At 41.2% G+C, this 26,812-nt stretch overlaps 1 protein-coding gene across 1 annotated transcript in view; it reads right to left on the bottom strand.

The window, feature by feature from the left end:
• The window catches only part of ARHGAP15 (Rho GTPase activating protein 15), a 579,674-nt gene that overhangs the window by 197,817 nt on the left and 355,045 nt on the right, over positions 1-26,812 (bottom strand). The window contains exons 10-11 of the mRNA XM_083153856.1: positions 20,170-20,292; positions 8,740-8,838 (exon numbers count right to left, since the gene is read on the bottom strand). Coding sequence (XP_083009982.1) covers positions 8,740-8,838; positions 20,170-20,292 — 222 coding nt within the window. The remainder of the gene's footprint in view (positions 1-8,739; positions 8,839-20,169; positions 20,293-26,812) is intronic.

A 26,812-nucleotide genomic window follows, 5' to 3' on the forward strand; every position in this document is an offset into this window, starting at 1 on the left:
ATGTATCAGCAAGAGACCCATGTGATCACAGAAGTTTACACTAAAAAAGGAGTGCCTACTTTTTAAGAATGCGTAAACGTGATCTAAGATATGCTTACATGGCCTACACATGTAGCAATGGGAGCTTTGTGCTAAGCTTATATGGTTCAGATCGCTCAGCACAGATTGCTTAGCACACAGTGCTGCACCAGTGATGTGTGCTGAGAGATCTGTCACTGCCCGTGTTCTCCACAGAGAGAACATTGGTGATGACTAGATATTTCAAGCATGCTAGCCAGGCCATAGCGCTGCGTGGGGCCACGCAACGCTATTGCTATTAGCCCTACACACAGAGCAATTTGTGCTTAATTTCTAAGCGATCTAGTCAAATCTAGTCAGATTATTTAAAAAAAATAGGCAAAAAATCATAATGGAGATGTAACCGGCATTGGCCAGATTCCAACGAGTCTACCCAATGTTTTAAAGTGACAATCACTTTAAAAATTAGCTTAATGGGTTTTGCCTTTTAAATGATTGTCACTTTAAAATGTTGTGTCAAAGCCATATAAAGCTACAAACATGTGCTGTTTCATCTCAACAGATTTAGACTAGAATAAGATGAAAATATTTGGGGTATATGGAGATGAGTAATGTTCTGTCTACATTCAAAAGTTTTAGCAAATTAAACCGTACATCTGTCAAATAACTAACCAAAAGAAAACATGTAATTCTCTATCAGTAGTAGTATATAATGCATAAATTAATGTCATGTATACACTTAAACTTTGTTTCATGCACAGATTATTAAAAATATTGTATTCAATTTCATACCTCCCAACCTTGCCAGTTAAGCAGGCGGGACACTGCTGCTGCGCAGCGTAGGCGCGCCAAAATTTCTGGGGGCGTGGCCTATACTCGCAGCTCTACCGCGAGGCCACGCCCCCATTTTGCCGCTATGGGGGCATGACCCAGAGGCTCTGTGAGCCTCTAGCCATGCCCCCAGCCCCCTGGCTGCAGGAATAGACGCTGTGCGCGTGATAATCGGGACTGTCCCGCTAAAATCGGGACTGTTGGGAGGTATGCAATTATGTTTAGGCTATGTGTAATAAGGAGTATATGAAAACTAAATGTATTGCATGTTGAGACTTGCATCCGATCCCAAGATATCCCACTTAAGTAAGCAAATATTCCAAAATACAGAAAAATACGATATCCAAAATAATTCTGGTCCTAAGCATTTTGAATATTAGAGACTCAACCTGTAGTATTCATGGCTTTGCCAATGTTTTCCAAGACAACATGATTTGCTAAAGCAAATTTTGGTTTTATTTAATTGTTTTTAAAAGTAGTAAATTATTCGGAATGCCAGCTTGGTCACACAGTAACAGTACCAGTAAATGACTTTGGAGAGGGCCATAGAAGAAAGCAAGTGGTGAGTGTTGGACAGTACATATCTGTGTGACCACAAAGAGAACTGACCCTGCCATTTGCTGCTGGCAATTGTGGTTCCCAAGTAATTGAGAATGAAATGCAGCAAAAATAACCCTAGAATGTCTGTGTGTGCGTGTACATGTGTTAGGAAATATAGACTGTAAAGGTGCTTATACAATGCTGCGACGTCTCGCAGCAGTGTTCGGACACCCGATACCCCTGCAAGCCACCAGGACCTTCCCGGCGGCAGGGACGCATGCGTTCCGTTGTGATGGATCGCATGCCTCCCTGCTTCCCGCCCGCCTCGCCGCCTGGAGGGAGGTCCCAGAATGGGTGGTCGGACAGCCAGCCGGTCCGACCACCTGGTCGGGTCCGATGCGCACAGAACCGTGCATCGGACCTGACTGCATGCCAGGGAGAAGCGATATCGGACCAAATCGCCTCAGTGTATGGGCAACTTAACTCCCCTGGGGCAGGAACTGATGTTCAAATATCCTCTGTAATGCACTACAGAATATGTGTGCGCTATATAAGAAACTGTTAATACATAAACAAATTGGAACTGAGAGTCTGCAGTGACAAAGTAGAAACCCCGTGAGACACATAGAAGCTGTAGCACTATTGAGACTTGCTGTAGACTGCAAGAATGGTGACGATATGTATTTTATATACATATAGGATTATAAACCCCATGTCTGTGAGGGGCTGTTCCTTGGTGTAGCAAGGGTTAACATGGTGAAAGAATGTTTGGGGCTAGGTCAGGATATAGAGTTACTTAGGATAAGGTTATTTGGATACATTTTGCGGTGATGTGTTGCTCAGGGACAGTTTCCTGCCCTCCTGCCCAATTTTCCTTTAGCAGGTTCATTGTCTCATGGTGTCAACTTTATCATAGTTAAAAAAGGTTCAGCAGCACCACCGGTCCAGGTGAGCCTTTTTGGTTTTAGTGCAAAGTGGATACCTTAATTGTTGACTTTATCTTGCTGTATGCCCTTCGCAGCATCATTACTGTACCAGGTGGAATGTCAAGTTACATGGATAGTTGGATACAGCTGTCTGTGTTCTGATTTGTGTTTAAGCACTATGGGCTCAGTGGCAGATTAATAGAGAAGTGGGCCCATTTGCAGCCTCCATATGGCATTGTGCCAAAGGCTCATGCATGGATCTCTAAGGTCATGGTGCGGTACCATATTCCGATCATTTGTGCAGCATGGAGGCATGACTCTGGAAAGGTAAGTACACAAAATGGGTGCAGGGTGTTTGGCCATGTGCAGCACATACCTGCACCCATTAGAGATTGTGTATTGACTTGGCGTTATAATTGTGGGATTGAGGAGAATGATCCTCAACAATTCTTTATTGTGTATTAATCACTTTTTAGATTTCTAAAGTTTCCTATGGCATGTTAGCACATGCATAGTAATATCTAGAATTTAGTCATATTTGGTGAGTAAATCTGGACGCCATGGATCCAGGGGTCCCACTCTGTGCACCTTACACCCAGTCTATACACTACTTACCTCTCCCCCAAAGCCACAGAAATCTAAGGGCTCATAGAACCAGTGCCATTTTCTCCGAGATTTGTAGATGAATTGTAGACTCTGGGATTGTTCAAGGGTCTATTCGGTGCATGTGCAGCCAAGAGATGCAAGGCCCATATGAAGACTGCACAAAGACGCTCTCGTCTGAACCACCTCTAAACATTGGCTAATCCCATCCTCTATGAAATCCCCACCCTGTAGATTATTTTATCCATTTAGTAATCCATTGATATTGGAAACATGTCAATCACTGCATCCCTCAAGCTACATGATCACCACCAGAACATGTTATGGTGCTCAGCAAATATACAATAAGAATAAGTGGTTCTCCCAGTCACTGAGACTGATGCACACCAGGAAAGGATTCACCTTGTCCATGTACAGTTTGAATATCATGTTATTTGGGATAGCAGACTATGTTTAAATGACCAAGGAACTAAAGAGTGTTAGTTAATATGGAAAGAATATGGATGCATGCCACACTTACACAAATATTTTTATATATATATATATATATATATATATATATATATATATATATATATATATATACTATATACATTGTGAGAAGTCTGTGGAAATGAGCCATCAAATTCCACTGTATTATCAAATCTGTATTTAATCCATTTCTTCCAAGTAAACTTGATTTTCTCACATCAGATCATCTAAGAAAATCATCAATTACTATTTTAAATTAAATGTATTCCCATAGCTGGAAAGTAACTTTTTCCCATGACATTGGAGTGTCGGAGCAGTTGGTTGAGCAGGGTCCGTTACCAGGAAAATTTTAGCTCCTCTGAACCCTAACCTTCCTCTGGCTTTTTTGGCACCTTCACACACTTTCTCTTCAGCATGAAATGTCATCAGGAGCTTACAAAAATATGAAAGTCAAGCTTCACATGCTCTATGTCTTGGTCCGAGAGCTAATGCCAATTTTTCGCAAAAAAGTTTTAAGTAAACAGCATAATAGCTATAAAAAAAAATCTTTGAATTTATAGAGGTCCTTTGGAATAATGTACTACATTAATGAGACTTGAAATTTAAAAGTGGTGTCTTGGGACCCTACAGTATGTTCAACAAAGAATCCAAACCTTGCCAAGATTAACGATAAAGGTATGCGCACAGGCTTTTTTCGTCACTAATCCTAAGGTTCATACCTAATGGTTTCCTCCTGTATGGACCTACAAGAAGTTAATGTAAGGTTCTTCAAAATCCCAAAGGTGAAGAATTTATTCTAGAAAACTTAACCCAGCAAATACAGTATAACCTTCTTTAATTATTAATTATTGAATCACCACTAGTCCATTTTTCACTATTGAATCTGTTTTTTAGCAAATCTTATAGTTTAGAACATTAGGTATGTATAGAGAAGACCTCCTCTGCGTATCCAATTTCGCCCTTCACCAATAGATCACTTGTAATATTGTAACCAAGTAACATATATAGGGGTTGATTCTGGTTAGCTTGGTAAGCTGAGAGACTCAAAGCTTACCTAGCGCCTGTTACGCCACCCCGCCAAATACCCGCGTTGAATACCCGCTTTAACATGCGAGGGGATGTGAAATGAAGACACATCCTCTTGCATGTCTCTGCTGCAGTAAAAAATATTCAATGGTTGCCTACCAATGAATGATTTCTACTAGCTTCACAAGTAAAAGTCAGTGGGAACTAACTTTTATTTGCAAGCGCTGGGTTAAAGATGGGCCGGTCGAGTGACGTCCTTTGTCGTCAGTCTAACCCCCCTTGGCAGACATCGCTCCGCCCATAAAATGCTGGGCATTCCCATGGGCGATCCCCGTCCCTGCTGCAGTCTGCCCATAATCTGCCCTTATGTATGCGCAAAGGAATGCCTGCACATGCACAGGGCTGAACTTGCAGTACTGCGAGTCAATTAGAATTACCACAATAGAGTGCTGGGCCAAACACTGGGCTAATGCACATGTGGACGGAGGGGAGATCTATACAGTTGAGATCTCATCCGTGATCCGTGCATCCCATTCATTACTGCAGAAAAAGATCATTATTGTAATATAATAATTTAGTAAGGAAACTTAACAAATGGTTCCAGTATATGCTTCCTTGCTCCGTATGTTAATGTAGCAGGATGTGTCTATTATAAGCCGATGCCTCCTGCTACAGTAGTGATCCATCCTGCATCCTAGGACACCTTGGATCACCATTGGGTACCTTGCGGCACCCCTGGGGATGCACAAACTGCTAGTTGCAGAGGCCAGGAAATCTCTGTCCATATGATGGAGATCTCTGGCCTCTTCCCCATCCCTAAACATTGGCAAAACACCCTCTTTTTTCACAAATGGAGACCATTGCGGCTCCCTCCTTGCCCCCAATATGGCATTAGACTGTCAGTCACTGAAAGTCTGATGCCAGTCTGTTTCTTACATCTCAGGACCCATTCACGCACATGCCGAATGGGTCCTGTGCATGTGGAAAGTATTGAACATTGTTATTATATCAGGAACTATACAGAAAAATAAAAGATTCTGCCTGATTATATAAAACATGGCTAAAATCTAAAAATAAATCAGGCAAAATAAAGCATTTTAAGGTTTCTGAGTAGACTGTAAAGCTGAGCATTGAAACACAACAAGCAGCTTTCCTTTCTTCAAATACGCTATTACACTATTGTGCTGATACTAAGCTTTGCATTGCTCATATATCATTTGTGAACTGGATGTAGCAGACTTTCCGCCTAATAGATCACAATAAAGAGATCTACAGTATTAGGGCAGGATGCACTAACACCCGCAACCCCTTTCCGCCGCACATTGCCGGGTACCGAATAGATAATTATCGCATATTCACTGACATATGCGATAACTATCGCAAAGGACAGCATTTGCGATAAGAGCTGTATTTTGCGACGTGCCTGGTGATGGCAGTGGGCCCCCGGAGGCTCCCCCTCCTTTCTTTCCCGACTGCTGATGCTGATGCTGCTGCGGGGCAGGTTCCACCTCCTCCTCCCTGCACCCGGAAGGTTTACTGGTCCAGGCCTCAACAACACACGACGCTGCGCCCCTTCCTCACTGCTGTCCGGACTCAGGTGAGGGGGGGCATGTGCGGGGCAGTGGTGATCATTGTGGGGTGGCGTGGGTTGCTGTAAGAAGCCCATAGGCTTCTATGGAGTATCGCCAGCTTTTGATGGTGATATCCTGATAACCCGGCGGTGGGACTTTAGTGCATCCCAAAATGTGGTAAAAACCTGCATTTTTGCAATAGTGCATCCCGCCCATAGGCAGAAAACACCTTCAGAGTTATACAGTGTATACATATATATATACATATGGGGAAAAAAAGAAGTACCCTTTCAATGCGCTATATATATTTAACTTAAAGCAGCAACTCTGCAGTTGGTTTGTTGTGAGCCTGCTGAGATCCTGCTTGAGGAGTCTATTTGAAAATCTAAGAACCACATACTTATTGTCTAGAAACCACATATATATGGAAACCTACGAAATTTGGGATCTCCAAGGGATCCCATTGTTTTTCTTAATAAGAAGGTTGCATACACGGGAGTGAATACTTTCACTACCCAAATAATACACGGAAATTTACCCCTGAGGAAGTTGTGTCGACGAAATGCGTTGGGTATTTTCCTTGTCATACTGAACTGTACTGCACACAGATGAAAAAAAACGTTTTATTTGTAGTTTTAAAATTGTATTAAATTGTCAAATTGAAAATTTGTCTTGAATCTCTACTGTTCGGACATCTTTTTGGTGGTGGAGCCATGAAATAGGAGCGCACTCTTTTCTCTCTTGCTACATATATACATATACCTGCTAGCTCAAGAACTGAACCTCCATATCCATTATTATTATTCATTTTAATATGCAGGGCTATTATACACTAGTTAGGAAATTGCAGTTCTTTAAGAACTATATTAGACATACATGTGTACTATTTTATTTTATTACAATTTTATTTAAGGTCTTATTTAGGAGCCATTGATGCTGATAACATAGAACCTGAAGTCACAATATTTTTTTTTCCACTGGGACCACTGACAAGCCAAATAATAATAAAGCCATTGACAATTCACTTTTATAAACTCTGCCCTATTGGATACTCACTACTTGGAAGGAAATCACCCAAAAAAGACTATTAGATACATTAGATTTGAAATTACAATGTCATCAATTCTTTTCTGCTACAGTTTTGATCAGTCAACAAAAAAATAAAATAAAAAATAATCTAAAAATACAGTATATTGGAATAAACTGAAAAAAAGCTATTTTATAGTCATGCCATCCTCATCTCTATGCTTCATTTACCATAACAACATCTTGTACTCTTTAAAAAATGTTTGCTCTGCAATAAATAAATGGTTCTCTTATCCTAATTTCTCTTTCATGGTAATATGTAATCATGTATAGTAAAAATAATTATAGTCAGGTTATTAATAATGTGACTAACGCTACTCAGCTTTTCAGTATCTGCCGAGATTTATCTGAAGGTGGCGTAGATATTTTGCTGTTTGTGGTGGTAGCTAAAATAGGGTCCTTCTCATACCATGTAACCTGCAGACTGTAGACTATTGGGTTACTAGTTAGGGCTGCAATCAGAATTTGTAAGGCATTATGGTATTTATATGTTAGTTTGGCGCCCACTATAGTTAGTATGCTCATACCCCCACTATTCATGTCGGCATGGAGTTGATTCTATATAATGTGGCGAGCGCAGCGAGGCAAGCGTAGCGATCCCCGCAGGGGGACGCGGAAAACTAAGCAAATAGCTTAGTGGGCGCCCAACTAACATATAAGTACCGGAATTATAAATATATAAATGAAACATGTAGTGCACCCAAGCAGAGGCACACTTGGGAAAAGCGGCTCGAAGTTTACGTGCAGGGAAGCTCACATGGGGTGTGTGGGCAGAGTCACCCATTGGCGGATATGGGGGGTATATACAAAGTTCACATGAAGAGAGTGGAAGCTCACATGGAAGGTTTGGGCAGAGTCATGCATGGTGGAAATATGGAAGGATATCTGAAGATCACATGTAGAAAGTGGAAGCTCACATGGGGGGGTGCAAGCAGAGGCACTAATGGGGGTGGGGTCAAAGCTCACATGTATTGAGTGGAAGCTTACATGGGAGGGTTAGTAGAGTCATACATGGGGGGCAGACACATATACATACAATATGTGGGTGCAGAAAGAGACAGAAATGGTGTAATAAGGGGTGGGTATTGATTACCGGTGCCCGGGCTTGTTGGAGAAGACAAGGACAATTTCTGACAGGCACAAATGACCATTTTGCAGCAAGTGCTACACATAGTATTATTATTTGTTTTACAAGTAGTGCAAGGCCACACTTCCTGAACTTGGCATAGCCCACACCAGACACACCTGGTTATGGTGAGAGGGAGGGGTTAAAGAATTGCAGCCCTATATACTGTACAGTGGGAAGGGGGTGGTGTTGGGGTGGTTGTCAATCCTTAGCAGAGCCTGTGCTACAACAATGACTTAATGTATGACAGGCAGTCTCACAGCAAAATCCGATTGACTGCATATTTTGCAAAGTGAAGATGGATTTATAGGAGCACATTCAAGAAGAAAACATGTTAAACTGGTACAACCTTCACCGGCACAAATCAAGTATGTGGATTGCAGGTTTTTAGTAGTGTGTGTTCCAAGTACAGCGTTAATCATTTGCATCACTAATAATGTTTTATTTATTAGATTCTGTATTTATTAAATAGATGTAATGCAGCGAGTAAACGCTAAAAAATTGTTATTTTTTTAAAGCCTTCATCTGTGATGTCACCAACCTCTTTTCTCCACCGCTTCAATGCACATTATAACAAAGTGCGGAACTGTGGTGTTCTCACGTCTGCAGAGAGTCTCCAGGCTACAGCCGAACACCTGATCTGGAGAGGAAGGAGACAGGTTCTGTTTATGGATTATATGTCAGTATAATTTACATAGCACAGTCTAATAGTACCCCATGATAACACTTCTTACCTGTATACTACTGCTGGACATGTTATAGTGTCACAGCAGCACATCATGCAGAGAGAGAGAGAGGGGACTGCTCAGTGGCAACATCCTCTCACAACAGTCCGGTGGTGTGTGCTGGGCTGCAGAGTTTCCGGGGACTTGTTCTCTCTGCATGATGTCTCACCACTGCTGTTCTGCTATACATTGGCCAATTATTAGATAGACAGTGTCTAGATCAGGCATGTTCAAACTATGGCCCTGCAGCTGTTGTGAAACTACAAGTCCCATCATGCCTTGTCACAATTTTGCTATTAGGGAATGCTAAAACCATGGCAAGGCATGCTGGGATGCGTAGTATCACAACAGCTGGAGGGCCACAGTTTGGACATGCCTGGTCTAGATAGGCAGTCAATAGGTCTAGCCCAAAAGTCCAACATGCAATAGGTCAATAGGATGAAAAGTTTGACATGGGAAAGTTTGACAATGTCAAAATGTGGACAGGTACAACATGTTGACATGAAACAGACAAATGAAAGAGTAGACACATGAGTAAAAAAAAAATGTTGGTGTCAATCTTGACTACTGTTAACAATGGCCCCCAATTAGTGTAACGCATATCCTTGCATGGCTCGCTGAACTTACAATGCTGACATGGATGGTGAAGTAAAAAGCCGTTTTAAAATCATGAAAAACTCATGTCAACCATAATAATAATAATAATAATAATAATAATAATAGGTGTCTGGAGCAGAAAGAGAAAAAAAAAGTACTGTAACTGTGCACCCGGTAAAACCATGTCATATTTGACATCTGCCCAGTGGCTTAAAGATAGCTCCGCAGACCCCGCGTTTGCTTGGAGGTGCTAGGTAAGTTTGGGTGCTGGGGGGGGGGGGTCTGCGAAATCTATTGCTGCCACTGCGAAAACTATTGCTGCTATCACTAACGGAGCTGCCACCATTGCCGAGTCTGTTGCTGCCAGCCCGCTGGGACCAGCTGATCTTCCTGGCTGCCTTCCCGAACTTCTCCAGTTCCAAAATGGCCACCCCCTCAAAGCAGATAGTAGGACTTAGGTTCAATAACAGGAGGTGGGGCATAAATCAGGCACTGCTGATCAGGATGGCTTCTAAGGACCGCAGCAGCTGCAGCCCATAGAAGCTAAATGGGAAGTCACTTCCACTTCTAGGTGGATATTACTGGGAGGGCTGTGGCTCTGCAGTCCTGCAACCCATAGCTAAAGTCCATTACTGGTAATTACAGATACTGTATGTCCACGCTCATCATTGTAACTAACCACGCCTATATATGAGAACTGATCCAGGGAGAGTGTGCACCCATTCCACCCCATGGATTGCAGGTGCATGCACAGTGCACATGCACAACCTTAAACACACGTTTTGCGGCAAAGGACCTGTGACTATTAGTAACCATGGGTAAGATGGGCAAGGACTAATCTGTACGTATAGGCAAGGATGCATTTCTTTTTCTGAACTATATTTTAGTGGCCACTGTTTTCAAAATTTATCCCTGAGTTTCTAAACTCCACATAATCCACAACTCTTGTGTTCGATAATGAATTAAAATACTAAATGGACAAATTCCTCATCAATCAGAAATTTCATCAGTTGAAAAGAAAACACATACATGAGAAAATGACATACTGTATAAATATCTATATTCCCTGTTACCAGCGATTTCCAGATCTCTACCTGCATGTTACAGGCTCCCTTAACTAGTGAATCGGTTAATTTCTTATCTTAACATAGTAATTATTCATAAACACCTCTTGCTTGCATGTCAAGACGTGGAAATGCATGCTAATTAGATCTAATATAAATCCCAGACACATCGGTGATTCTTTCTTGTAGTGTTTCTTAAATTAATGTTTTTCAATAATGCAGCAGTAGGTGAGAACCTGGTGATTCCTGTTTGTTGCTATTTTTAATGACATATCACCCGGTATGAAGGATGCAGGGTACGTCTGTGTCTCCACCTGCTAATTGTGTAATCACATTTAAATAATGAATTACACTTTAGCATGAAATTATTTTTGTTCATGTTATTTGGTCGACATGATGCTTGTCTTAAAATATATCGGTATATCAGGTGAGATCTCGCCAATTTCAAATGAGTTTATTCTCGTTTGTTTCATTTGCGATATTTTGACAAATTATGAAAGGTGACTGTAATGTTAATTGGGTTAGTTTCTATAAATATGTCAAATTATTTGAGGCAGCTATTTAATGTAAGCAGGTTAATGAATATGATGTTTTCCAAGATTATGTCTCGAGTGACTGCAAACGAGGGGATCAGGGTGACTGTCAATGACGAAGACTTTATTTTGTTTGGCTTGCGGCAATATGCTGAAATTGTGTGGATAAATTGTTTTTCTTCTTTTCCATGTTCACTTCCATGTTAAATATTTCTGATTAAAATAAAAATTTATCAATGTGGCTAATTCTTCTGTACATACATTACCGTAACTAAGGACAGAACGTCCTATTCAACTGTTATTCCATTATAAGTGTGAAAACTGGGGCACTGTTGGATCGGTTTCCATATTTGAACGACGATGCCGGGTGACCTCCTGACCGTTGGAATTCCGACGGTCAGAACACCGACAGCGAAATCCCGACTGTAAAATGCAAGTAAGTCATGATACTGACTTATAGGGGTTTTTCTCCCTCGTGGGAGTCCACGATTCCCATAGAGGAAGAACAGAGCCTGTGATGAGCACAGCGAGCTTCGATGCACTCGCCTCCCTGTCGGGTCGCTATACCACACCCCTGACGATGGGGTCTAGATAAGTGACAAGTTAATGCAGTATTACTGTACATGTTGCTCTCCTTGAGTAACCAGTGTGCTGGATGCTATGTATATCTGAACTGTATATATATATATATAAGTTCCAAACTGAATGCAAAGTTTGTACTCCTTTTAAAGGTTAAGTTCAATGCCAGAGGAAATTATCATAGGATAGACCAGTGGTTCTCAAACTCTGTCCTCAGTACCCCCAACAGTTCATGTTTTCCAGGTCACCCTGCAGGTGCACAGGTGCACTCATTATTCACTGACATATTTTAAAAGATCCGCAGGTGGGGCTAATTACTTCACTTGTGATTCTGTGAGGAGACATGGAAAACGTTAACTGGTATAAAGGATAGTAGGGTACTCAGGTCCAGTTTGCATTAAATATATGGTAGCTGAATTTAAGCGTATAAAACATAACATATCTGTCTGTTTGTCTGTTTATCTATCTAGAGTTGATACAAGATAGAAGCCAATTTATTTTTTTCAAACTTTCAAAAGGAATTTTTCATAATGAAACCACACACAAAAACTGTAAGGAAATGTAGTTCATTAAGTTAACAAAAATTCCCATACAAAACAATTGGTTCACAGGAGTACAGCAATAGGTTTGAGCATTGTGCCGCCCATATTCCACAAGCATCATTCATTCTTTCAGCTGTTATCAATTAAAAACCCCAAACTCCCACACAGAGTTCATTGGAACAGTCAATTTTAATGTCTTAGGGCGTCTGTAGCTGTTCTGAATTGGTTGCGAAAGCAGAACTAGTGAGTTAAGCTCAGACCATAAGTCTACACAAGGTTTGTACAACATCCATCAAACAAGGAAGACAGATAGTCAATAGCAGACTTACAAAAATTAGCATAATTTCTTTCCTTAGGTTGGGCAATATATCTACACATTGCTTGTATTTTTACATAAAATCTATTGTAAGATAAATATTTGTTTATAGAAATGCTTCCCCAGTATTTAAAAAGTTAATTGCAGGTCTGACTTGAATAATATTATTTATAATTATTTATCATAGTTTCTTATATGGCGCAGCTTATTCTGTTGCACTTTAAAATTGGAAACAATGATAAAACAAACTGGGTAGTAACAAATCAACATAGAGGTAGGAGGGCCCTGCTCGCAAGCTTACAATGTATAGGGATAATAGGATTGATGCTTTAGGATAGCATGGCAGTCCCACCAGATTGTCCTGATTGGATGCAATTAGATATGAATGCTACTGGAGGTTATGTGGGGGTTCTGGAATAAAATTAGCTTCCCTGAAGAGTTGCATTTTCAGGGAACGCTTGAAAGTTTGGAGGCTAGAGGAGAGTCTTACTGTGCATGGAAAGGCATCCATAGGGTTGGTGCTGCCCGAAGAAAGTCCTGCAATTGTGAATGGGATCTAGTAATGAGTGTGGTTGAAAGACACAGATCTTGTGTAGAGCGGAGAGGTCTGGTGGGTATATAGTTTGAGATAAGCAAAGAGATATATGTTGGTGTAGTCAGGTTAATGGCCTTGTATGTAAGTATAAATATTTTATAATGAATATGGAAAAATATGAGAAATAAAGCCAGCTCTGAGCTGTTGCATATTGCGTTACATGATAATGTGTTTATGGTCAGGAATGTTACTACTAACAATGAATGATCACGAGAACCTCAGAAGCATCAGATTCAATTTCAAATAAAAAATGTAACAAATTAATTGTTAACTTCTACAACAAACTAGATTGGGTATGAAATTACTTGTTCTCAAGACATTTATTTAAAAAAAAAAACCATAAATGAAGAGTGCAATAGCTAGAGACGTAAGATGCTTGTAAATAAATCATTGCAATAATAAAATAATTATATGCATGGGACAGTAAAATACCATCCAGAACAAGTAGATATGAAGGAAGAGAAAAAAGATTGAACTGAACTCGCATAACAGAACAAGGATACAAATTTGACAACTGATGAAATCCAGATGTGGCCAAGTCATGTCTTCTTCCACCTTCAGATCACTTTATTTTCTGAGCGGTACATGACCTCCTGCAACATTCATTGCTTTAGATTTACTGCTTCTTGCATTTGTCATAACATAGCCTTGATGGCTTTGATTGTCCTGGGATATAACACAGCTCTGTGCATACAACTCTTTTCAGCTAGAACTTTTTTAATTTTGAAAATATGAACAGAACTGAATTAGAAAGAAAAGTAATTTTTATCAAAAATTGCAAAAAAGCTTGTACAATCAATGGTATGAGAGGGCTCTACCTGCAATCTCAGCATACTGCATACAGTATGTGTCAATGTAATGAATCTATGACTGTACATGCGGTGGATCTGGAAAAGGCACACAAGATGGAGATTACTGGGTTTATGGACTGTGGAAATTCTGGTGGTTAGTCATAAAGTGACAATAATTTAAAAGGCAAAACAATGTACTTAAAAATATGCACAGACCCAACAAAATTTCTGCAAAGCGTACAGCTTGTATGCTATTATATAAGCCCTTACAAGTGCATATGGATTGATGTACCATACTTTTTGTGAAATGGGCATTTTTTAATGGAACACAAGCAACTATTGTATATTGTCAAACATCCTAGCTTGATAATAGTGTATAGATGCAAATGGGACATTGGTTTCTGATAAGGTTTATCTCTTCTGCATAGACATAAAACAGTGGGGAAAGGCTTACACTTGCAGATTCATGGATCTTTGGCAAATACAGGTGGATCCTCCCATTATCATAAGAGAATAAGGTTCATGGATTTGGCTAGTGAGGTGACTGGAGAAGTATTATTAGTATGTTTACTAGTGGGGAGTATGTAGACCTGGCTCACAGGCTAAGTAAGAATAATACTGGAACTGGGCTGGAAACGGTAAGCCACTGGAGCTGTATTGCTTAAGAACCTGACTAGAGCCATTAAAGACTTCAGAGGGCTAGACTAAGTATAGCTTAAAGAACCAGGCTCGGGACGGAATAGCTTCAGGAACCCAAGCTAGAACATAATAACTTCAGAAACCAAGCTGGGACCAAAATAGCTTTAAAAACTGGACTGGGACTGGAATAGCTCCATAAAGCAGACTGGGACCAGTATAGATTCAGGTAACTGGACTGGGACTGATATAGCTTCAAGAACTGGGTTGGGACTGGTATAGCTACAGGCACAGCAAGACTATTACTGGCGATACTGCCAAATGGCTCTTTCCCAACACACATAAGGCCTTATTTTGAGGTGGACTTAAGTGGAAGTCATGGATATCAGCATACTTCGTATATTGCAAAGTAAGAAATCTGTGACTATACATGCACTGGGTCTGGCATATGCACACATATTGAGATTGGGCTGGAACCAGAATAGCTTCAGAAATTTGGCTGGGATCGGTATAGCTTCAGGAATCGGGTTGGGACCAGGAAAGCTTTAGGTAACCGGACTGGGAAATGTATGGTTGTAGGTAATCGGACCAGGTCCGATACAGCTTTAGGAACAGGGCTGGGACTGCTATAGCTTCAGTTACAGCAAGACTACCAATAACGATGCTGTCAAATGACAGTGACCTGTATGTACCTTGCAGCAGAAAAGTAGAAGGAATCGCATAATGAAAGGTGAAGCTGGCTGGGATAAGTTGTTTGGTAATAGGAGAAGCAGCAGAGAAGAATAATGTTCTTTGCTCTCCGCCAGCAAGGAGCCACTGCATGCTGTATCTTGAGAAGCGGGAGATACACATCCTGACCAACAGAGATCAGTAAGTCAAGGATGTTACTGGAAAGCAACAATGTTTTGGTGATTAGTGATTGCTTGAGTTGTTCCTTGTATCCTTTAAGCTGTGCTGGGATTAGTAGAGGAGGTCACATGAGGGAGAGCTGGATTCTCATTAGTGCTCTGCAGTCAGGTGACCAGATCCAACATGGAGAGAACACCATGGGATATCCCAAAGGATTTGGTATGAAATCCTGACGGTCAAAATCCCGGCGGTCATTATACCGACAACCATTGACCGACGGTGAAAATACAGACAAGACAATCGATCCAATCCAATGGATTTATAGTTTAAGAAACAACTAATGAAGGACATTGTTAGCATTGTTAGTTATGTTATACCTAAAGTATATTTAAAAAGAGGTTCAGCTTTGTCAAAGGTAGAATGAGTACTGCTCACCATGGTGTTTATATACCCCTACACAAGTGGTTTTACATGGTAAATATACATAAAGCAAATAGATATCAACAGAAGGCAAACTACAGTAATTCATATTTTAAAGCTAATACATATCAATAGTTGTAAAAAAGAGTATTCGTAAGTGTAATTTAAACATTTAATCTTCTGACAAGAGAGAAGAAAATAGCCAATCGGTAAAGAAGAGAGTGGGATTAGCATAATTCTGTTGAATGGTATCCATAGTGATCGGCAATCCATCCAATCACTTGTCCGGATTGTCCGGTCACGTGTTGTTATACTGTCAGTGTATTACTGAGCCTGGAAGTCCAGATGCCGTTCTGACTATGTCAGTCGGGTCACGCGTTGTAAGATTCGCGTACCAGGTCTCGCTCTGATCAAAATGTCAGAGCGAGAGTCCGCTACGGGCAAGGGCATGTGGTACAAGTCAATTCAAACATCATTTGTGTGAGAAATGATCTTCATTATGGCATATACAGTAGGTACTGCCCACATCTAAAGTTATATGGAGTCTTATTTCATGAAAGTCACGTATGCTGATCTTTATATCACAGAAACCAGATGGTTTAATTGGTTGGCCCAATGAAGGAGCAACATGGATTTGTTGGAGGGTTGTCATGGAAACCGTAGCGGCCATCATATATAGGTTTAAGTGGCTCATAGTGATACAGCTTATGTTCATAATGTTCTAATAAAGTGGGTACAAGGATCAAATAGGTCTTAAAGATGTTAATAAAAATAATAATAATAATAAAGGACATGTAATATATATATATATATATATATATATATATATATATATATATATATATATGGATATGAGTAAAAATTAAAATTAAAAAAATTATGTGAACCCCTCCCCCCTCCCCCTCCCTCTCTCAAGGCCTCCCCCCCCCCTCTCCTATTCCCCCCTCTATTTTATTAAATTATATAAATCTGATACCGACAAAGAAAAAATATATATATACTCATAATAAGAAAGTGGGCACTTTATCTAGGTCTTGCTGGACGTAAGGAATGATCTATACTGAAGACAAGCTAAGTCAAATGACACTATTGAGTTCTACGGCTTTGTTCAAGCCGTTCGGGAAAAGAGAATCCATCCGATACATCCAATGGACCTCTTTTTCACATAAAGATTTGAAGCGGCCTCCACCCCTTTTAGTAACTGGGATGGTTTCTACACCTACTAAGGTTAAGGAATCGGGATCCCCATTATGTACAGTAGAAAAGTGTCTCACTATGTGTAGATATTTTATTTATGATGTTCCTCCTATGTTCTAAAAACCTCTGCTTAAGTGGGCGGGTTGTCCGGCCCACATAACAGAGGTTGCAGGAACAGTGTAAAACATAGATGACGTAACAAGTATTACAGTTTATAAAGTTTTTTAAGTGATAGATTTTATCTTCACCATTCATATGAATATTAGTACATTTTTGTGGTTTATATTGACATGTGACAGCGATTCGCCCCACATTTAAAAAAGCCATTAGGTTTAGGTTTTAGCCAAGTGAGTTTATTTTCGCTCTCTTTTTTAGTGTTTAGAGGTGGTAAGCTCTTTTGCCTGTTCTAAAAAGGTGGAGTGATCAGAGCAATATATTTTTAATCGTAACAATTGACCCTTTGGTATGTTCCTCTTCCATGCAGGGTAATGTGAGCTGGAGAAATGTAGGAAGTTATTTGTACTTACTTCCTGAAAGAATGTACTTGTTGAAATCATACTCTCCTTAATTTCAAGAGTCAAGTCCAAAAAATCTATTTTCTGTTTGTCAAATGTGTGGGTAAATTGCAAATTAAAAGTGTTAGTGTTGAGGTGATTCACAAAGGAAAGTGTGAGAAAAATCCCCATCCCAAATTATAAACAAATCATCGATATAACGGCCATAGAGGACCAGATTCACACCGAACGGTCCCCCCCAGATGAGACTATCCTCCACCTCACCCATATAGAGGTTTGTATAGCTCGGCGCGAATCTGGTCCCCATGGCCGTACCCATCACCTGTAGATAAATCGTTTTAAAATGATTTTAAGATTTTAAAACAGACACTTGTGATTTTGGAAAAACATGGGATTTTGTGTGAAAAAATCACACCCTATTACATTTGGTCCCTTGTTTATTGTCAGGATACTCATATAATACCACTATTTAACATGTCCTGTGCCTGTAATTCAAGACCAGATGAAAACAAGCAGAATTTAGTTTTGGTAAGATGGGTTAATGCCAAACCAAGACCAACAAAGTATTTATTGGTAGTGTTTAGAAAACACAGTAATACACCCATTTTATTTTCATTCACTTTCTATACAATAAAAAAGTGGCCTATTTTGTGTAGATTGGGTAGTTTTATCAAGAGGTATAAGGAAAAAAGGTACTCTTTACCTAGAAGGGCGCCTATCGCGGCCATCGCGGGCATTGAATGCACTAAAAAATCGGGTGCGATGCGACCGACGCGATGCCCGCGATTTCCCATAGGGAACAATGTTAAATGTCTCAATTGACCCGATTTTCCTGTTCAATGCCTCAATTGACCCGATTTTTCCATAGGAAACAATGTTAAATGGGCCACAGAGGCCAAATAGGCACCCTGAAGTGTGAAATGGCCCCCACAATTGTTAACGCCACCCCCGATCAACGTCAACCCGAAGCGTGGCGAGCGCAGCGAGCCCACGAGGGGCGGCGGTACGCGTCCTACGACCTTTTCATACCCCCACTATCCACGTCGGCGTGGAGTTGAGAATAGAAAGTGTGGCGAGCGCAGCGAGCCACCGAGCCCGAAGCGTGGCGAGCGCAGCGTGCCCCGCGAGGGGACGCGGATACCCTCGCGGGCTTCACAGCTGTCCGCGTCCCCTCGCGGGGCGCGCTGCGCTCGCCACATTTCGGGCTCGGTGGCTCGCTGCGCTCGCCACACATTCTATACTCAACTCCACGCCGACGTGGATAGTGGGGGTATGAAAAGGTAGTAGGACGCGTACCGCCGCCCCTCGCGGGCTCGCTGCGCTCGCCATGCTTCGGGTTCACGTTGATCGTGGGGTGGCGTTAACAATTGTGGGGGCCATTTCACACTTCAGGGTGCCTATTTGGCCTCTGTGGGCCATTTAACATTGTTTCCTATGGAAAAATCGGGTCAATTGAGGCATTGAACAGGTAAATTGGGTCAATTGAGACATTTAACATTGTTCCCTATGGGAAATCGCGGGCATCGCGTCGGTCGCATCGCACCCGATTTTTTAGTGCATGCGATGCCCGCGATTTTTTACTAACGATACCCACGATCAAAATCGTGGGCGCCGTTCTAAGTAAAGAGTACCGGAAAAAAATATATGAGATTGATGGTTGAAATGTGACCAGCCCAAAAATTCCCACTTAACCACAATTTTCTGTGCTCAGCTGCGCTGCACCCCCCCCCCCCCCCAGTGGCCGCTCTGCTCTCCCCACCCAACAATCCCCCTCACCTCTCAGCTCCAGCTACTGTACTCCGAAGCAAACTCCCCTGCCCCGCCGCCATTAGTTCTAGTATTAAGTAGGCGGCAGACGGCAGGCTCGGGGATGTTCGGCGCGGCTCAGGGGGACTCGGGATTTCAGGCATCCGAGTCCTCCCGAGCTACCACGAACATCCCCGAACCTGCCACCTATTATGATCGGCGGCTGGGACAGAGGTAACAGGAGCTCCGGCATACGGTGCCAGAGCAGAGATGAGGGGGAGTGGCAGGAGGGGGCGAGAGATTCGGAGGTCGACCCACAGCTCTGTGGTGGATTTTGTGGGGCAGGACAAACCTGCCCTGGTAGGTTTGTCCTGCCCTTGCTAAACCCACCACTCAAGGGGTTAATCCCCATACACACTAGGCAATATTGTTCATAATATCGCTAAGAAAAGGCTTTCTGAGAGATTTTGTTGACAATATCACCTAGTGTGTACACTCCACATTGTAAATGACCCCCTCCCTCATCTGAACATGTTCAGATAAGGGATTCCTCTTTAACGATGGTCATGTTGTAGCCGCAGCATGACCATTGCTCCCCCTGCAGTCGCTCCCTTTTTCCCCCCAGCATCGGCAAGTGTGTATGCACCACAAGGGTATTTTCCAACATATACTCTATGGCAAGCAATGTACAAATGTAGCCTGATTAGAGAGTACTTTGACTCATTTACACTCAAAATGGTCTATTCAGTATAAAGGAACACAGTTTAGAGATTACTTTGGTTATCATTTTCTTTCACAAGTTCTTAAAAAAAACCGTGTCTGTAATATTCATCTTAATACAATTCTACAAACGGTCATTACAATACCTTTAATAAGTCCTTTCTCTTGTAGAGTTTTCAGTGATGGTCGACGAGATATAAACTTCTTTAATCTGGATTTAACACGGTTTCTGTCAGTCGTGTCTGAAGCACTGTAGTTCAATTTAAATACTGGAAACAAAAGAAAACACAATTTATTACAAGCAGGCATTTACCACAGATTGGAGTATATTACGTGTGCTATATTACAGAACTCACATTTTGGGCACAATACTTTTACAGTTCTACTTGCAAACTAAATGGCTATAACTTGGCAGATAGATGTAACTTGTCAATTTTACCATTAACTACCACGGGTACGGCAGAACGCATACATTGTAACTACAGCAAAATAATGTTTTCTTTGTTTTTACGTAGCTATCTGTGAAATATCATATAAAGCATAATTTTATAAAACTGACAACCATGAATAACTTTAAGTGATTCTGTCACCATAAATTAACATCTGATTTGACAGTAAAATAAATCTATGTACAAACTTATTATTTATTCCAGGAATATTTGGTTTTCAGATGTTCCTCTGTTTTAAATCCATATTGTATCGTTCTTTTCTTGCTGCATTTCTTGGCTAATATCAAAAGCATTTATATGGGAATCAGATGCAGGAGGTGATTTCAGCAGCACTTTATTGGCCCTATTCAGGTATTTATTATTATTATTATTATTTATTATACAGCAAATCAACATGGCCAACTGTGCACCTCTGTGGGGTGCTGGGAGATTGGCTATGTTGATGGTCTGAAATTAAAATGTCCAATGAGGTTTGGGGTCATGGTTATAAAATGTAATTATAACTTTACTGGTACAACAAGGCGCTCAAGAAAAGGTTCTAGACAAATGGCAGTGGAAATGCTGTTTCATTATGTAAATCACCTAAATTGTGACTTTGTTTCCATTTATACAGGTAATAACCTGGTTAGGATGGTGGCACTTATGTAAGGATGAGCAAATATGTCTCCTTACTCCCGATGGGAGGAGATTAATGTGCATTGAATTATGCCAAAATACAAAAATAATGTTTATTGTTATAGGATTTGGCATTGCGGAAGATCGACAGGTAATGCAATGAATCATACAGAACCCGGCAAACACAATATTCGCCGGGTGCACGCACCCTACACAGAGAGTGGGGGGCGGAGAAGGGCAGCCCCATTACCATATGGGAACACCCAGCATTTCATGGGCGTTCCCATGAGAACGCAGGATGTCCTCATGGTAATGAGGCCAGGGCCAGATTATAATGGAGGCACAAGGGGTCAGTGCCCCTGGGCCCCCCTCTAGCTAGGGGCCCCCTCTGTTGGCATGTATTTTTAAAAAAAAATATATATATTTTTTTTTTAGCTAAAGGTTTTGTGCATGGGAGTGGGGTAGTGCTGCAGCTTCACCTATCTGCCAATGTGACAATGATTAATGGTGCTGAGCATCAGGAGCCAAAGCACACTGATTGCATTACTGGGAGTTGACTAAGTCCCATGACACTTTGCACCAGAGGGCAGAGGCTGAGAGGTTTGTGCTGAGCTCTGATTGGTGGAGCTCATTACATGCTTCTCAGGCCCATGGAGAACAGCAGCAGCAGCTTAGTCATGGGAGGGTTTTTAATCAGAGGCAGCACTAGGGCTGTGAGGTCTCCTACAGAGTAAGGTGCAGAGGGACAAACACAGGCTTTTCATGTGGTAAGTATGTATGTGTACTGTTTGTGTGTGTGTGTGTGTGTGTGTGTGTGTGTAATATCCCCTGCAGTTACCCATTGACCAAGTTTATTCTGCCTTTACTCTGTGTTTTGACAGTCTAATATTCTCCCGTGCAGTTTGCGGCCAGTAATGACAAGTGCAAGGGGGCCCCCCTGTCTAAAGTACCCCGGGCCCCCCGAAGGCTTAATCTGGCACTGAATGAGGCCATGACATGGATGTGGGGGGGTGGGCGGTCATCTGACATCACCAGATGTCAGCTGCCCACCCTGTCCTCACAAAGGGCACCCGATTTCTCCCTGTCTGCGAATGGATGATTATGCAAATCATCCATTCGCAGCCATGCGGGGGGTCATGCATGCGAGGGGGGGTTGTCACTGCGGGTGGCGTCTGAAGGACTCGCACACTGCGATTTTCGCAGCCTTGCGAGTCAATCAGAATAAGGTCCAAAGTGTGCATACGTTCTCTAAATAACCAAGTCACCCAGATGCTCCAATTTTACTTCTAGGTCCTGATTTCTGGACCACAAGAGGTGAAGTGGTGCCTATTGGGGCCACAGTTGGGCCAGTTGGGGCTTGTTTTGTCCAAATTTTGACAGTATAATGTAGGGAGGTATCCTTACTTATGTTATGCGAACAAGTAAAAATACACATTTAAATTGCTTGAAAAGTTTTTAACTATATTAGACAAGAAAGTTCTCATTATCCCTTGAGCTTAGCATATCTTCATAGCAAGCAACATCCCGAGGAGGAGGAGGTATCAAAACTTTTTTGTTAAAATTATCAAATTAAATTTTGTTTTTCACTTCTCTCTGATTTTAATTTTTCCATGTATATGTGAAAATAATATGTATTTAACAAATATCAAACAATTGGATGATTTTCATGTCCTGGTTGGAGTTTAAAAAAATAAATAACCTAAATTAACTCATTAGGTTCCTGAGAGACAAAACACAACAGACAGTTATCTTTAGCAAGTTGATTTTCATTTACATTAGCCAATTATTTCTGAAGTATCTTGGGGATGTTTGGATTTGCAGCCTTGGATGTATGACTTTATAATCCAAACTTCTAACACACTTTGTGCCTCATTGATATCAGGGGAGCTAAACTTGCCAAATTGTTCATTTAAAGTAAATAAAAGATAGCCAATTAAGGAAAGTAAAATATAAACACATGCCCATGGTAATAAGAGAAGAGTTTGCCTGTCGTTTTACTACTGAATTTAATATAATGCTTCTCCTTTTTCCCACAACACCAGCTGACCTCACAAATACTTTCAAGAACTTGTAATCACACGAAGAAAAACTGTGCTTCTGCTAAAACATGCATTAGCAAAATAATCTATTGCTCTACAAAATGATCTATCCAGCTGCATACAACTGTTTGGTCAAAAGCAATAATTGTATTGGAAATATAATCAGAAAAGAATGTCAAGCAGTCATCTGTCTATATGCATTTATCTATCGACAGCACTTAAATAACTATACTGTAGATTAAAAATTAAAACATGGCTGCTTAGAATCACCCAAATTAATTTCACCAATTACTTCCAATTCTATAAAACAATTATCATTGTACAGGTTGAGTATCCCGTATCCGAATATCCGTTATCCGAATTATTCCGAAAACCATACTTTCCAGAAAGTGGGAAAAAAAATTTGTTTATCTAAAAACTCACTGGGGACATTTGTAACAGCATTACTGAGGACATGATATGTAGCTGGCACTATATATGTACAAGAAAATGATTGCTTGGCATTCAAATTCAGTATCTGAGATAGTACACAAATTTTGTTTCATGTTTTGAAACCTTGTTTTTTGAACAAATAAAATATATTTGTGTGTATTTTATGTGGTAATAAAATATATTTGTGTTTATTTTATGTGTTTATACAGCATAAATGCAAGATACTTCAAAATACATCATTGAAATATTAAAATATTCCAAAATACGGAATAATCCGTTATCCAAAATTCTCCTGGTCCCGAGCATTTTGGATACGGGATACTCAACCTGTAAATACATTTTTTTCCGCCATGTCTATGAAATTGAATCAAAGACTACAGCACACTATATGAACACATATGAATATGAACATACATATGAATAGGGATGGATTTCGATACTTCCCAGGACTCAGAGCAGTGTGACTGCCACATATTAATTTGCCCTTCAGTTTACAGAAAAATAGGGACAAGAAACGGTGCAGACCAATAGCATACAGCTGCGGTCCCATACAAGTTTACTCAAGCACACCTCTGCAGGTTTGTTGGATGGATACAAAAAGTGTTGCAACAGATCCTGAATTTCTTCCCAGTGGTCTTTGTAGAGCCATTATCAAAATGTAAATACATTCTAGCTTCTTGGAGCTAGTTAGAGTCCTGAACCTGGACAAGAGGTTTTGGAAGGAGGGAACATCATCACAATAATTCAGTGTTGCCCAGAGCACAAAATTATCTCAGACCACCACTGCAATGTAAGTCACATTTACAGAATACATCATTTGTTATCCAAGATTTTAAAGGAACTCCTATCCACTCGCTCAACATCTTCCAACTTGACCAGCACAGGTTTCTCTAATCTGGCATTCATGGTATGCATTTATCCTATGATCAATTTCTCTTATAGGCTGCAGTGAGACTGATTGTACTTTGTAACCATGCCACTGTGCACATAACTAAATAACCCCCTGAGAATGCAGAAGGTTCATGCCCTCAAAAATGGGCAAGGCCTAGCATATAGGGGACAAGGTCTCACTAGAAGCCTCGGTTTGCCTCAATTTAGTACAGGGATTACATGACATTGGGGGCATGTCTAGTATTGCTGGAAATGTTAGGCTGCCCCCAAAGTTTCTTGCTGCACTGCTGACTAGCCAGGTGCTGCTTGGTAATGTCACGGGGCAGCACCCAGCTCCCAAGTCACCACAGAGGTTATACTCGGATGCGGTACATACTCACAAAATGATTGGGATACTCTTGCACAAACTTGCTCTTGGTGCCATGACTACAAATTACTTCTCTGTTTGCATATACTGGACAAATCTTCAGAAACTTATTTATATAGACGTAAACGTTAGACGACTCTTTTTGCGCTAATATAACCGGAGCTCGCCAGTTCAGAGTAGGGGGATATTACCCTTGATCCCCAGCAAAGGTATATATACAAGATAGGTTATACTCTAAACTTAGGCGCTCCCCTTATGGACACTCTAAAAAATGGATGTGAAGAGAACGCTTCCCTTCTATGGTGTTTACAGTAGTTAATCCTCAACCGTAGATAATCAGACTTCTCCCAATCTTTTGCTCAGGATTCATCCGAGATTAGAATAAAACAAGAAAGAAATGCAAATGTGTAGAATGGTTTTTATCCAATCTAAATATTTTATGTAAATGATTCAACTAGGGCGTACCAGGACTCACTATTGCAAACGACTATATAAGCATATCAAGGTTTCTTTAGAAGATAGGGTGGTATACCCTTCCTCATGATGGGATAGGAGACTTCACACCTATAGCGGTTTCTTTATTCCAATCCGCATTAAAAGGTTTTCCGCACACACACAAATATTACCTAAATTAATAAGATTGTAAAAACTGCTAAGTCCTCAGAGTAGGGGTAGTGTCACCGTGGAGTCCACTCATCTGCTGAAAAGTCCAGATCCTCAACAGATGTGGACAACCCTGTGTATACTTACCTCCTTCTCGATTAATCCAATAGCATATGCACTGACAGTGGATGCCAGGTCCTCCACTTACCTGCACTGCCGCCTGCTGTCTCGCAACTCTGTGCCCGTAGGTGGCAATAAGTACACTGGGGAAACTGCACCACAGCGGCATCATCACCGGGGATTCAAGCTGCTGCCCCGCTGTCACCTGCACCGTTTAAGCGACATCATCAGTGGAGAGTGACAGCAAGCTGGGTTGCCAGGTAAGTACCATTCACACCAGCCGGAATTCTGGGATGGTCCCAAGAGTAACCTTGCTATCTAGCAGGGTTGAAATCCCTGCAAATTTTCCCAGGATATTTGGCCCGGGAACCTTTCACACCAATGCTAGTCCCAGGGCCAACCTGGGAATTTAGGCTGGTGTGAAAAGGGTATTACAGGCAGAACAAAAGCATGGAGCTGGTGTCTGTGATTAGCCTGTCTGTCTCATACCCCTTTCACACCAGAAATGCAGAGACAAACCTGGGAATTCCATTCCCGGGACAAGCAGGGACATTCCCGGGTTGGGACCCATTCACACATGCTTTTGAAGCAGGGACAACCCGGGTCGGTACCTTTCATACCAAACCCAGGTTGACCCTGCATTTATCATTGAAAATGGCCTTTTTTAGGCCCACATTACATTATTGATTATTAAAAATTAGGCACCAAACAGTAGTAGTATTTTAACCTTGTTTACTTCAAGAAAACAAATGAGAAGGCATATATAAAAGTGTAAAACTTTGCCTATTTCTAGGCACAATAGTGCAAGATAAATACAAAAAATATAAAGGCACATTACACAAATCAAACAACCCCCCCCCCACCCCCGCCCCCCACAATCATCAAACATCCCACCCCCACCCCCCACAAGCATTAAAAATCCCCCCCACCCCCGCCCCCTAAACAGGACCTTATGAATCAGGCCAACTTTTTTGTAAACTTGAAAAGTGCTCGGCAAACATCGGTCGGTCATTGTAAACATCAAACCTGTAAAGTGCACAGGCATATAAAGTGCCGAACTATCAGCATATAAATAAAAAAATAACACCCTAAAAACCCAACCTCCCCCGCCCCCCTACCTACAAAAGTGCCCTTAAAGCAGCAATACTATTTCAAAATGAAATGTGCCCTTAAAACAGCAATACTATTTTAAAATGCCTATTGCAATTGCCTGTATACAGGGTATTCAGGCGAGGATGGTGGCGGGTTAGGAGGATCATAGTATGGACCTCTG

This window comes from Crinia signifera, chromosome 7, assembly GCF_055691185.1.
Source record: "Crinia signifera chromosome 7, ASM5569118v1, whole genome shotgun sequence".
In the NCBI taxonomy this organism is placed as follows: Eukaryota; Metazoa; Chordata; class Amphibia; order Anura; family Myobatrachidae; genus Crinia; species Crinia signifera.